Source organism: Lampetra planeri, chromosome 52 (assembly GCF_965212315.1).
Source record: "Lampetra planeri chromosome 52, kcLamPlan1.2.h2, whole genome shotgun sequence".
NCBI lineage: Eukaryota > Metazoa > Chordata > Hyperoartia > Petromyzontiformes > Petromyzontidae > Lampetra > Lampetra planeri.
The window spans coordinates 6,279,232-6,292,295 of NC_136158.1; the positions used below are offsets into that span (position 1 = coordinate 6,279,232).

General features: G+C 46.7%; 1 protein-coding gene across 2 annotated transcripts; it reads left to right on the top strand.

Annotated features, from left to right (window-relative positions):
* The first annotated feature begins 130 nt into the window (after positions 1 to 130).
* Positions 131 to 13,064, top strand: EFCAB11 (EF-hand calcium binding domain 11). Of its 2 annotated transcripts, XM_078616872.1 has the most exons (7): positions 154 to 465; positions 3,715 to 3,810; positions 8,002 to 8,050; positions 8,164 to 8,265; positions 10,106 to 10,196; positions 11,045 to 11,145; positions 12,059 to 13,064. In XM_078616872.1, the coding sequence occupies exons 1-6, from the start codon at positions 292 to 294 to the stop codon at positions 11,124 to 11,126; spliced, it is 594 nt and encodes a 197-aa protein (XP_078472998.1). In that variant the 5' UTR covers positions 154 to 291; the 3' UTR covers positions 11,127 to 11,145; positions 12,059 to 13,064. The 2 variants fall into 2 exon arrangements, with proteins under 2 accessions (XP_078472999.1, XP_078472998.1); XM_078616873.1 differs by lacking the exons at positions 11,045 to 11,145; positions 12,059 to 13,064 and adding an exon at positions 10,825 to 10,979 and having other exon boundaries at positions 131 to 465.

Below are 13,064 nucleotides of genomic sequence, written 5' to 3' on the forward strand. Positions count from 1 at the left end.
AATTAGCGCAAAGTGACAGAAACAATCAAGCAGAGGAATTGTGTTCAGCAGTGCAGAGTGGTCGTACCGTCTTCAGGTCGGGAAGTCCCTATACCCCTTAGCGCTGCGAGTCCCGTTGTCGGCAAAGGGGATGGGGTATAGGGACTTCGCGCCCATGCGTGAGGGGTTATACACCCCGCCCCTTTGTAAAGGGCTATCACAGCCAATCACAGTGCCGCTTGCTCAGCCGGTGAATCCCGCCGGACCAATCAGCGCGCTCGTTGGTGGAGAGAACTCGCGGCGGGGACAACGATGGCAGCCGCGGGCGCGCCTCGGCTCTCGCCGATTCCTCTCCGCGGGAGCCGCGTCCCGTGGCTCGGCGAGCAGAGCGCGGCTCGGGGAGACGGCGTCAAGGGCGCGGCTCCTCGCGATGGAGCGAGGAGCACGGCTCAGAGGGGAGGCGCCGGGGCGGAAAGGCTTCGACGGGTACGGCAAGGCCGCACGGTCGCCATGGGAACGCGGGTTTCTTGGGTTTCTTGACGCATCTTAAAGGTGCATTGAAAACTTATAATACTCCGACTGATGCTCCTGCTGTTGTGGAGTGACTCATGCAGCCAGCTGTGGCTGCAGGGTTTTGGTAGTACATGCTGTTTATGCCATTTATTGTGAAAATTCCGTCACAGTTCCTATGATTGCTTTTTCATTGCTTTCATGGCTTTATTTTGGTGATTTCGAAAAGTGTATTGGTTTGGCCATGTTTGTTTGTTGTAGTACGGAGTTAGACTGGTGGCCTTAATCTAAGTTGTCTTGTGGTTGTTGTTGTTGTTTGACTTGCATCACACTGGGATTTTTGCACACAGCGTTGGTGTGTAACGGTGTTTTTTCTGCAATATTTTGCTGTCTTTTCTTGGATTTTCTGTTTGCACTTAGTCACATATTCACTTTAAGATGTTTTTTGTTCATGTTTTTTGTTTGTTGCGGTTGCACCCGATTCAAGAGCCGAATGGCTCGCAGGGCTACACCTAATAAATGAACTTGATCGCAGCTGCCGTGGGGCTTTCGAATTCGTCTGAATTCAGCAGCCGTGGTCCGTCCACTGCAGGACGAAGGCTTCCTCGCTCCGTGTCGGTCACAGTGGGCTGTCTGGTCGTACTCCAGGCCGGTCAGTGCGGCTTGGTGAAGCGAGTGGCCCAGGGATGAGCCCGCTCCTGATTTGGGAGCTTTGCCCGGGACAGGGACTCAGGTGGGAGAGTTCAAGTTTCATTTATTGTGGTTTATTTGGTGTAGCCCTGTGAGCTGTGTGGCTCTTAAGTCGGGTGCAACCGCAACAAACAAAATTTGAACACAGAACATCTTAAAGCGACGACGCGGAACAGAAACATCCTGGAATAAACCAGCAAATCTTCCCAAAAAAAAGTATTAAAACGCTGTGTGCAAAAATCCCAATGTGGTGCAAGTCAAACAATAATAACCATGAGACGATTTAGATTAACCATGTTTTCGAAATCACCAAAATAAAGCTATAAAAACAATGTAACAACAGTAACATGAACTGATTCAAATTGAACAATAAACGATATATGTTCTTGGTTCTTTCGGTAAAGTCACGTAGAAGGGAAATAAAAAAATATATATTGTTTTATATTTAAGCCTTAGGTCATCAGAACGACGACAGAACAAATCGGAACAAAACAAACCTGATTAAATATAAAAAATATATTTATATTACTTCATTATTTCCCTTCTACGTGACTTTACCGAAAGAACCAAGAATATGAATCCCTGCAGTCACGAAAGCTTTAAATCAAAAAATAAACGATAAACATAACGTGTACGACCAAACTTGCAGCCATAGCTGGCAGCATGACACTCCGCCTCGCACCCGCACACATCACTCCGTCTCCGCTGTGGTTACACACTGAGAGTGTTGTCTGTGTTGTCTCTCTCTCTTGTCTATGTTGTGTGTCTCTGTGTGTGTCTGTGTTGTCTCTCTCTCTCTGCTTGTGTATCTGTCTGTGTGTGTGTCTATGTTGTGTCTCTGTGTGTCTATGTTATGTATCTGTGTGTCTATGTTGTGTGTCTTTTGTGTCTCTCTCTGTGTTTATTGTGTTGTGTCTCTGTATGTCTATATTATGTGTCTATGTTGTGTCTCTCTCTGCGTGTGTCTATGTTGGGTCTCTGTGTGTCTGTGTTGTGTGTCTCTCTCTGTGTGTCTGTGTTGTGTCTCTGTGTGTCTATATTGTGTGTCTATGTTGTGTCTCTGTGTGTCTATGTTGTGTGTCTATGTTGTGTCTCTCTCTGTGTGTCTGTTGTGTGTCTCTCTCTGTGTCTCTGTGTTGTCTCTGTGTGTCTATGTTGTGCGTCTCTGTGTGTCTGTGTTGTCTCTCTCTGCTTGTGTGTCTGTCTGTGTGTCTATCTTGTGTGTCTATCTTGTGTCTCTCGCTGTGTGTCTGTGTTGTGTATCTGTGTGTCTATGTTGAGCTCTCTCCAACTTGTTTCAATGAGTTCTGTACCTGGCTCAAAGGCATCATTGAATCAATTAGCAACAGGGCAGTCTCATAAATGACTCGCCGATACATTACGTGATTACAGTATAAAAGAACGACCACTTCCAATTATGGCTCGAGATTTAACACATTCCTGCGGAGGGAGCTGGTAGGAACGTTGGGTTGCTCGGTCAATGGCCAGGGTCAACGGCGGCGTGGTGTATTCTGCAAATATGGTCGATTGTGAGGGTGGGCACAAGCCGGCGTGAGTAGGTTAAACGTTGAGTTTTATAAGGGCACCACGGGGTGACCAGCCCCTCCCCACCCAGCCCCACCCCTCCCACCCCCCACCCAGCCCCACCCTCCCCACCCAGCCCCTCCCCACCCAGCCCCAACCTCCCCACCCAGCCCCTCCCCACCCTCCCCTTTCCACCCAGCCCCACCCCTCCCATTTTTGTATGCGCGACGGACGGACGGACACAATAATCCCCTGTGGGCTGGTGGAACCAGGTGGTTCCTACCATTATGAAGTACTGCAGTTTGACTGATGGAAGAGGGCAGAATGCTGGGACAGGTCGTAAGAGACCTAGAGATTGGCAACCAATGGAAAATCTAAAACCATATGGTGCCTTGGATCTTCTTCCCTATGGTGGGGAGTTAATGAGCAAAACTTTTAATGTCGAGGTTGGTGAGTGAGCTAGTGAACGGCTTCAGCCTGACAAATTTCCGAATGCTGCCGGCAGATGTTCGAATTTGGACCGTGGCGTCGTCCTGTAGTTTGTAACGGGTGACTGGCCACAGTCGCACTTCTGACATTATTTAATGTCCACCATCGTGTGTAGGAGATAGCTGCATCTGCCGTGCAATGTTCGAATGCGTATAACGATCCTCTCTCTTTTCTGTATAGCCTCTTGTTATAGCAGCCCTTTTGCCCACTTCAGCAAATTGTTTCTTGCTGTGGTTGTCCCACCTGATGATGGACCATTGTGTTGCGCCCGAAACGTCGTGATTTATTTTATTTTCTACTTACGTGACTTTACCGAAAGAACCAAAGAGTATGGATTCCTGCACTCACGAAAGTTTCAAATCAAGATATAACGATCTTGTTAGAGTGGTCCGTTTAGGAAATGATTAAGAGCTGCGATAGCTTCATCGGCACTGTTCTTAATCACCTCTCGAACTAAACAAGTGTGCCGCATGCGTTTTGTTATCTGCTGAGTAAAATGGTTTAATTGCTGTTGATTAACAGACGTTTATCGAGTGTGACTTGGATGGGGACGGATACCTGAGCCGGGAGGACTTCAAGGTGGCGGTGCTGTCACTCTGTGGGTACAAGCCATCCAAGGTGCCTCGTTTGCGTGTGTTTGGGATGACCTTTTTGTCAGTATCAAAGTATGAAAAATAAGAATAGGTGTTACCCTTTCTGGCAATAAAACAGGAGTTGTGTTAAGATGTTCAAACACCAAATAGATGCCTTTTGCAAGAAGTCAAGTCTGCATTAACCACACGTATTTGTGGTGAACATGCAAACAAACATGCTCTGATAACACTGGTCTACAATTTTTTAGACGCCGTTTGTTTCAGAGATGAAATGTGCTGTTTATTACGGATTTTAATGTGCTGAATTCATATATGACAATGAAACTGATTGGCTTTACATTTTATGTCGATGTATATTGTGTAGATAGTAGAGTTTTACTCATAAATTGTAACCTTAGGTCTTGTCATGTGTTTATGGTTGCTTTACATGATAACTTGTCACCTGTCCTGTTCATGTAACACTTGAAAAATTTGCAAAAAGTTTATATAAATAAAATGTATTATGAAACAAAAGGCAAAAAACGATTGTAAAAAAAGTACATAGTTTAGTCCTTATTCAGTGTCTACTCGGCGCTTCTTGGCTTGTCTCTTGTATTCATAAAATGAACCATCTCTTATCACTGTACAGCAATAGTCTACAAGCATTGATGGGCTCCATTGGCCCTGATAGTGTTTCTCCATTTTTGCAATGTCCTCGTGAAATCGCTCGCCATGCTCGTTGCTCACTGCTCCTCAGTTCGGTGGGAAAAAATCTCGATGAGAGTGCAAACATTTATCTTTAGTGACATGTTGCAACCAAGGCTTTTGTATGCCTTGAGGAGGTTTTCCACCAACTCCCTGTAGTTGTCTGCCTTGTTGTTTCCGAGCAAATGTGTTGCCATTAACTGGAAGGCGTCCCATGCCTTCTTTTCCTTGCCACGCAGTGCACTGTGAAATGCATCATCTCGAAGAAGTTCACGAAACTGAGTACCAACAAAGACACCTTCCTTTATCTTAGCTTCACTTAACCTTGGACATTTTCCACGGAGGTACTTGAAAGCTGCTTGTGTTTTGTCCATGGCTCTGACAAAGTTCTTCATCAGACCCAGCTTCATGTGTAAGGGTGGTAACAAAATCTTCCTTGATTCAACAAGCGGTGGATGCTGAACACTTTTCCTCCCAGGCTCCAAGGACTGTCGGAGTGGCCAATCTATCTGGATGTCGTGGGAATCTCTCGCACGACTATCCCATTCGCTGAGAAAACAGCGGTACTTTGTGTATCCAGTCTGCAGACCAAGCAAGAGAGCAACAACCTTCAAATCGCCACAAAGCTGCCACTGATGTTGGTCATAGTTTATGCACCTCAAAAGTTGTTTCATGTTGTCATAGGTTTCCTTCATATGGACTGCATGACCAACTGGAATTGATGGCAAAACCTTTCCATTATGCAGCAAAACAGCTTAAAGACTCCTCTTCGATTAATCGATTAACAGTCTCCACTCATCTGGATCATGAACGATGTTGAGGGCTGCCATCACACTATCGATGTTGTTTCAGGTTACATGATCACCTTTCATGAAGAAAAATGGGACGAGATCCTTTTGACGGGCATGAAACATGGAAACCCTAACATCACCTGCCAGGAGATTCCACTGCTGCAGTCTCGAGCCAAACAGCTCTGCCTTACTCTTGGGTAGTTCCAAATCCCTGACAAGGTCTTTCAGTTCACCGTGTGTTATGAGGTGTGGTTCAGAGGAGGAGGATGGGAGAAAATATGGGTCATGTGACCTTGATGGTTCAGGACCAGAAGTGTTATCCTCTTCCTCGTCTGACTCAAGTGAGAATGATTCTGGTGCATCAGGAACCGGCAGTCCTTCTCCGTGGGGTGCTGGGCGTATAGCTGATGGAATCTTAATTTTAGAACTTTCGTGACTGCAGGAATTATTATTTGGTTCTTTCGGTTAAGTCACGTCTAAAGATAAAATAATACATTAAATTAAAGCTGATGGAATGTTTGGATAATGCACGGTCCACTTTTTTTTCTTTGACACACCTTTCCCAACTGGAAGCACCATGCAGAAGTAACAATTGTTGATATGATCTGTTGCCTCTCTCCAAATCATTGGCACTGCAAAAGGCATAGATTTCCTTTTCCTGTTCAACCACTGGCGAAGATTTGTTGCACAAGTGTTGCAGCATGTGTGTGGGGCCCACATCTTGTCCTGATCTCCAATTTTGCAGCCAAAATAAAGAGGGTAGGCTTTCTTAACCATAGTGGTTATACTGCACGTTTGTGATGCAAAAATCACTTCGCCACAAACATATCAGAAGTTATCTGCTTTGTTCACACAAGTATGAGGCATCTCTGCTCACTTTGGCTAAATAGAAATGTGTCCCTTTGCACAATCAAAAACTGACAAATAAGAGAGTATGACACTGTATGATTTACAGAGCTGATATAGAGCAATTTGTTCAGCAGAGGGGTGTTAACCAGGTTCAGATTGCACCATTCATTGTTTTGCTCAAAAATCAAGTACTGTCCAAACCCAGTCATAGATGTATTTATAGATCCAGTCAAAGATGTATTTTAGTCATTTCTGGTTTAAATTGAGATCCCTTCCCTCTAACTCCCTTATCCACCATTCCCAAGTCAAGGGCCGTATATACTGATCCAATAGCATATCTTGAAAATTAGAGCCATTCAACAATTTTAAGCATCATTCTCAGTGACCCAGAATTAGTAAAGTTGGACTACATTAATTTCGGAAGCATTTTGGCTGTAGACCAGTGTCATATATGTGTAGAGGTGATAGTTACACATTATTCAGGGACCTAGGGTACAGCGTTGCCTCCCTCAGTAAACGGTCGGAGTCAGGGGGAGGTGAGAGCGGATCGTATTTACAGATTCCCGCCAGACAAACGGCCAAGGGTCAGCTAAGTGGAAAGAGGATCCAAACGACAGATTTGGAAGGACCAATCAGAAGGGTCCACAAAGTAGCGTGGGATTGGACAAACCCAGCCACGAACCAGTATTAAAGCCAGAGCGCTGAGAGCTCTGGCTCAATTCACCACACAAGAAGACCGAAGCCCGGGCTGAAGAAGATAGGACCCTGGACCAAGCCTTCTAGTCCTTCTAAGGGCTGAGGCTTAGCGTTCCAGTGGTCAGGGGAGAATAGGTCCTGGATAGGCAGGACCCTGGACCAAGCCTTCTAGCTCTTCTAAGAGCTAAGGCTGAGTGTTCCAGCAGTCAGGGGAGAATAGGTCCTGGATAGGCAGGACCCTGGGTCCCAGCCTTCCAGCCCTTCTGAGGGCTGAGGCTCTTCGTGACCAGAGGTCGGGGACCCACCGAGCCAGCGGTGGGTCAGTTAGCCTCCCCTAGGTCCCAGCCGGAGGACGCTAGGTTATGCGGTTAAACTCGAGTATAGTTCCCGCCAAGTCTGGAGGCTATACCTCCTTATGTTAGCAGGTAGGCTGTGTAGGTCCCGCCAAGCCCGGAGGCTACCTCCTCAGGTTAACGGGTAAGGGGACCGTATACCCCTTGTGTGTTAGGGACTGTGTCGGAAGAAAGACAATGAACAGTGTTTGCCTCAAAGGAGTTTATTCGTCCGTGATTCAAAACACTACATATGCATTGTCTTTGAAACTGATTGGCCTACACCAGACACAGCAGCCTTCTTTCCGGCCGACTCTCACCACCAGTGTCAGAGCAGAGCACAATGCTAGAAGGCGAACAGTACAAAGGCAATGCACTCATCCGAGCATTTATAGATCAGGGTGAGCAGCTGTATCATGGGATACCTTTTTGCCAGTATCAGGATCAAACCTGTTTGGGTCGTTGGGCTCAAGTCCGTGTGTGTATATCAGCCCAAAAGTGTGTTCCATCCTCCCTCTGAGTTCAATCAGGTGGTGAATATATGAACTGGTCCTAGACCTCTCCTTGGTCAATTTAACCGTAAATTAGTATCTGGTGCAGTCTACCAAATATCAGCACTGGGGATACAATGGTGGCTGGCCATGATAGTAGCTACACCACACCCTAGTTGACTGTGCAGGACTTAATAGGTGTTCACTTTCAGAACTTGCCCCAACAGCGTGTGTTGCTATAGAAGATGTTTGTCTTGTATCACCAAGCCTTTGTGTGTATGTGTGCGATGCCACCTGTGAATTAAATCCTGTGTGTGTATGAGATAATTATTATTGCTATGGGTTCCAGTAATACGTCATCATTTGTTTACAGACTGAAACGGATCACCTGATGGCGTCTGTTAAGGAAAAAAATCTACCCGGTAAGCGCACACTTATAAAGCATGATTGTACCTGGTGCTCGTTAGGGCGCGTAAATCCAGCGTTGCCACGAAGACAACATTGGCATAACCCTTGCACGTCTTTCCCGGTGCAGGGATGCCTTTTGATGAGTTCCGGAGAGCTGTCTCCACAAGGCTTGCGTCCGTGGACTTCGATGATGAAACTCGACGAATCTTCACGGCATTCGACACTTGCTGTACGTCGACCCACAATGCCCGGCGTGTCCTCTGGCGACCAATTCTGGTTCAGAGCTGTGGGGTCTCTTGTCAGATGACAATGATGATGAGAGGCGCGCTTGAGCTTTTCAATGCAGAGATGTGATGATTCACCTGAGTGAATATCAAATTCAGGTTATGATCCAACCTGTGTGGTGCATGTGAAATACATAGTTATATAGTGGTATACAAAAAACCTTGAGACATAGTAAAAATCCATCCAGCTCCTGTACACAAGCCAATTTCATCACTCCATCTCCGTGATGTTATATGCTTTTGGCCGATAGTTTGCATTTTAATGTCCTACCTAGGCTGTCAATTTGCAGCAGATGCAGATAAGTTATTTGTTCACGTCACATGCATAGTTACGATGAAATATGATGATAGTATTATACTGTAAAGTGTGTGCATTACTTCATATATTCTTTTGATCCTTCGGTAAAGTCACGTAGATAGAAAAAGTAAATAAAAACTACGACACTTCGATCACAACACAAGCGATCGTCATCAGGAGGAAATAGGGCAAGGCCACTGACGGCGAGTTATTTTTAAAGGTTTAAAAATGGGCGTGACACAAGCGTCCTGGTATCAAGTGGTCAGAGAGCGCCATGGTGCGGTACGAGAAGTTCCAAGAAAGACACGGAAGGTGACAAGAAAGAAACATCGCAACCAGTCATGACTTAGTGGTTGATGACGTCCTTGAGTACAGCAATCATTGGAAGGACGTTATCAACCACTTTAAGTCATAACTGGGTGTGATGTATCTTTCTTGTCACCTTCCGTGTCTTTCTTGGAACTTCTCGTACCGCACCCATGGTGCTCCCTGACCACAGGGTACTTATGCCCCGCCCACTTCATTCTGATACCAGGATGCTTGTGCCAAGCCCATTTTTAAACCTTTAAAAATAACTCGCCTTCAGCGGCCTTGCCCCCTTTTTCCTCCTGATGACAATCGCTTGTGTTGTGATCGAAACGTCGTAGTTTTTATTTACTTTTCTTTTTTCTATATACCTGACTTTACCGAAAGACCCAAGGAATATGAATTCCTGCAGTCATGAAAGTTTTAAGTCATTACTTAATATATTGCATCACCAGTGTTATCCTTTGGCAATAAAGCCATCGTCATAGTTCACGTTTGGCCGGCGATCCCTATTGTGCAAGTTGATTGCAGTAAGCTGCCATGGCTATGTTAGGGTGCACACACACGTGTGTGTTTTTTACAGGGCTGCCCAGTGTATTGTGCGTAGCGTTAAGGTCAATAGCCACAGCTGTGAGCTAGAACACTTTTTTATTTAATCACATAAGGCCCACTGAGCTATATAGTTATTTTTCAGAAGCGATTTGGCCACAAATGATAGCTCAACGAAGTGGCTTATCGCGTGAAAATGTATAACAGCCAAATACTCTGAAAATATGTTTCTAAATGTGTAGGGGAAAATCGGAGGACCCGTAGAAAAATCTACACGACCACGGGGAGAACATGCAAACTCCAGATATGCAGGTGTCGAAGTTTGGATCGAACCCACAACCTCCTCTAGACCAAGCAAGGTAGTTAACATCTCGCCACCGTGGCGAGATGTTAACCGATGGAAAATTAAAACGAGCCCACGGTGTGACTGTGGTGACTTACATCACCAATCTCAAACTATGTACCACACAGTCTCGCCACTGCCCACTTCCATCACTTCAGTCAGTATATCCCTAAATAGGTCTCTGTGCGAGCCTTTTGGTCTCTACTACGAAAAATAAAGAACCTCAGTTGCGTTCGCAGAGCTGCGTGTGTTCAGCTCTGAGAGAGATGGCTGTGCTGTCGTGTGTCAGGCCGTGGGTTTTTGACGGTGGAGGACTTCAGGAAGGCCTTCTCTCTCGTCGCCCCACACCTCTCGGGGCAAACCATCCATGAGACGTTCCGGTGAGCCTTCCTCTTCCATTGCCATTACAAAAGCCCACAATGACAAATAATACTGGTAGGAATCTCCTGGTTACACCAGCCCACAGGGGATTATTGTGTCTGTCCGTCGTGCATCCAAAAATGGGAGGGGTGGGGCTGGGTGGAGAGGGGAGGGTGGGGAGGAGCTGGGTGGGGAGGGTGGGGCTGGGTGGGGGGTGGGAGGGGTGTGTCTGGGTGGGGAGGGGCTGGTCACCCGTGGTGCCCTTATAAAACTCAACATTTAACCTACTCACGCCGGCTTGTGCCCGCCCTCACAGTCGGCCATATTTGCGGAATACACCACGCCGCCGTTGACCCTGGTCTTCGACCGAGCAACCCAACGTTCCTACCAGCTCCCTCTGCAAGGAATGTGTTATTCCTCACTGCATGTGGCGGGGTGATTTAGAAGTCCGAATGCTGAGCTGGCACCACTGAGGTCCGAGGTTTGAATCTAGGCAGCCGCCTGTAATTAAACCGGGTTCTCAAGCGTCGTTAGTTGATGGAACTCGTGCACAAGTGGAAAATCAGAGACACTCCTGTGTCTGATTCACTAACTCTGAGACAAAAATCTTTTTACGGATAAATCACTTACAATTGAATCTCTTCACAGGCCATACTGAAGAAGGTCCCACATTACCTATGATTTGGTTCGTACTTAATCAATTAACTGAATTTCCTGTTCAAGTCCAAGCTCAAGACCATCCTCTGTTCCCTCTGCCGATGACTGATTGCCTCTCTTCAAAATAAATACGCCCAGCACTTTGAGACGGCGTCGTGGTATGTGACCGTACTCAAGGTGCCGCTATTTGAACCCACGCTGTGTTTTGCAGAGAGACCGACCGGGACCTAGACGGGCGCGTGAGCTACAGGGACTTTGAAACCGCGATGGCTGCGCGTCGTGGCTGCAGGTGACGGCCGCTGCACCGTTCTTGTAAGTCTTCGAGGGCCAGCCTTTGCTACCCGCCCGAAGCTTGACAGCCACAAAGGCTGACCGGAGATTGTTGCTGTGAATGCCAGCCTCAGCTTCGTCCGTGATGTCGCTGCGATGCTTCCCATGGTCCGCCTTCGACGTAGCCAGTTTGCCTTTTCCACTCGGTCACCATGCAAGATGGGCAGACGGGCTTCTATTGCAGGGTGCTAAATGTTTCTGCCGATAACCAGGGCTGATGCGGTGATCTTGCCGCTCATTTATTTTTTAAGTGACTTTACCGAAAAAACCTAAGAATATGATTCCTTGCAGTCACGAAAGCTTCAAATCTAGAATTATTTTTTAAGGTTAGTGCCCTAGTTCAGTAAATCTCTGATTTCGTCATCATAATCCAAACAGGAAATCACAACCGTGGATCTGCCTTTGTCAGGAGCTAAAAGGATAATGCCTTTCTTTGATCTCGATTCTCCTAGAGCCTTTGCCTCAGTCAAAGTCATATGTTTTTGTAAGTCGTCCCTCGTTATACGGCAACTAAAAATGCGGAATTTCACTACGTAACTTATAACTTGGGCAGTTAATGCGATATACTTTACATTCAATTCGCATTTACACAAATTTTTATCTAGATTTTTTTATAGGGTCAAATAGAGCGATGCCTACGTGTTAATTGTAGGCGCAAGGCGTATGAACAATTTGCCTCGCAATTCAATGAATGGCCACGTCACCATCATCATCATGAGGCGTAGCGGTCTTCGTGAGACGCCGCCAGGCTGCTATCCTGTGCTCGCCGCCACACTGTATCCAGGCCAAGGCAATGGTGGTGAAGATCAGCCTCGATCGTACGTGTCCATGTCAGCCACGGCCTGTGCCGTGTTCGTCTCCAATCCCCTGGTGGGCCGTCGATTGTCATGCGCAGGGCTCTGGTGCGATCTGCTGAGGTGTCCAACAAACCAAAGTCGTCTGGCTCGGTCTATCAACACACCATTGGGCACCCCTGTCTGAAGGCGGGCCCGGGCCTTGGTGATGTGCTCGCCGAAGTGAACGTGGAGAATCCGTCACAGGCACCGCCGGTCGCAGGCGTCCAGCTTCCAGCTGAGTGGCGCTGTCGTTGACCGCGTTTCTGAGCCGTACGGCAGTATGGAAAGGATGTGCACGTCGTAGAGGCGGATCTTTGCTGCTGTTATGTTGGAGCACCAGACGTATCTTTTGAGCTGTTTCTTACGCTCACGTGTAATTGACATTCTCCTTTTAATTTCGGCCTCGCATCTTCCAGTATATTGCAAATTATAGCTGAGATAAGTGAACTTTTACTACTTCAACATGATTGCCCGCTATTTGCTCTTCAGTCTAGTCGAGTGGCTGCTCATGAGTGGTCTATATTTTGGTTTTATACTGGTAGGAACGAAGTGGACCAGCCACCAATAGATTATATCGTCCGTCCGTCCGTGTAGCAACATCGCCCCCTACTGCAAACACTTGGCATGACCCTACAAAAACCGAGACCTAGGCCTGAAATTCTCCCTTCGTATCGTACCCCCGCGTGTGTGAAAGGGAGTTAATGTTTAACAATGTTACATTCCCTGATGTTTTTTAATAGCAACATTTACATTTAAAGCTTTTACATAAATAATTAAAACATTTATATTAACAATTAACTCACGGCGGCCTAAGGCCTACAGCTAGGCCTAAAGCCTAGACCTAGGCCTCAAGCTCTCCCTTCTTATAGTTCCCCCGTGTGTGTGAGAGTTAATGTTTAACAATGTTACATTCCCTGATGTTTTTTAATAGAAACATTTAAATTTAAAGCTTTTACATTAAAAACAACTCCCTACCCCCCACCTCTTCGGCGGCTCTCCAGCCGAGCCAGGCCTGGGAATCTCTCCCCCGCTCGGGGTGTATTGGGCGGGGCTACAGCGGCAGGG

Coding starts and splice junctions, on each gene's coding strand:
- EFCAB11 (XM_078616872.1), top strand. CDS start 292: ATGGCAGCCGCGGGCGCGCCTCGGCTCTCGCCGATTCCTCTCCGCGGG. Junction 466..3,714: donor GGGCGGAAAGGCTTCGACGG/GTACGGCAAGGC, acceptor GTTGATTAACAG/ACGTTTATCGAGTGTGACTT. Junction 3,811..8,001: donor GTGGGTACAAGCCATCCAAG/GTGCCTCGTTTG, acceptor ATTTGTTTACAG/ACTGAAACGGATCACCTGAT.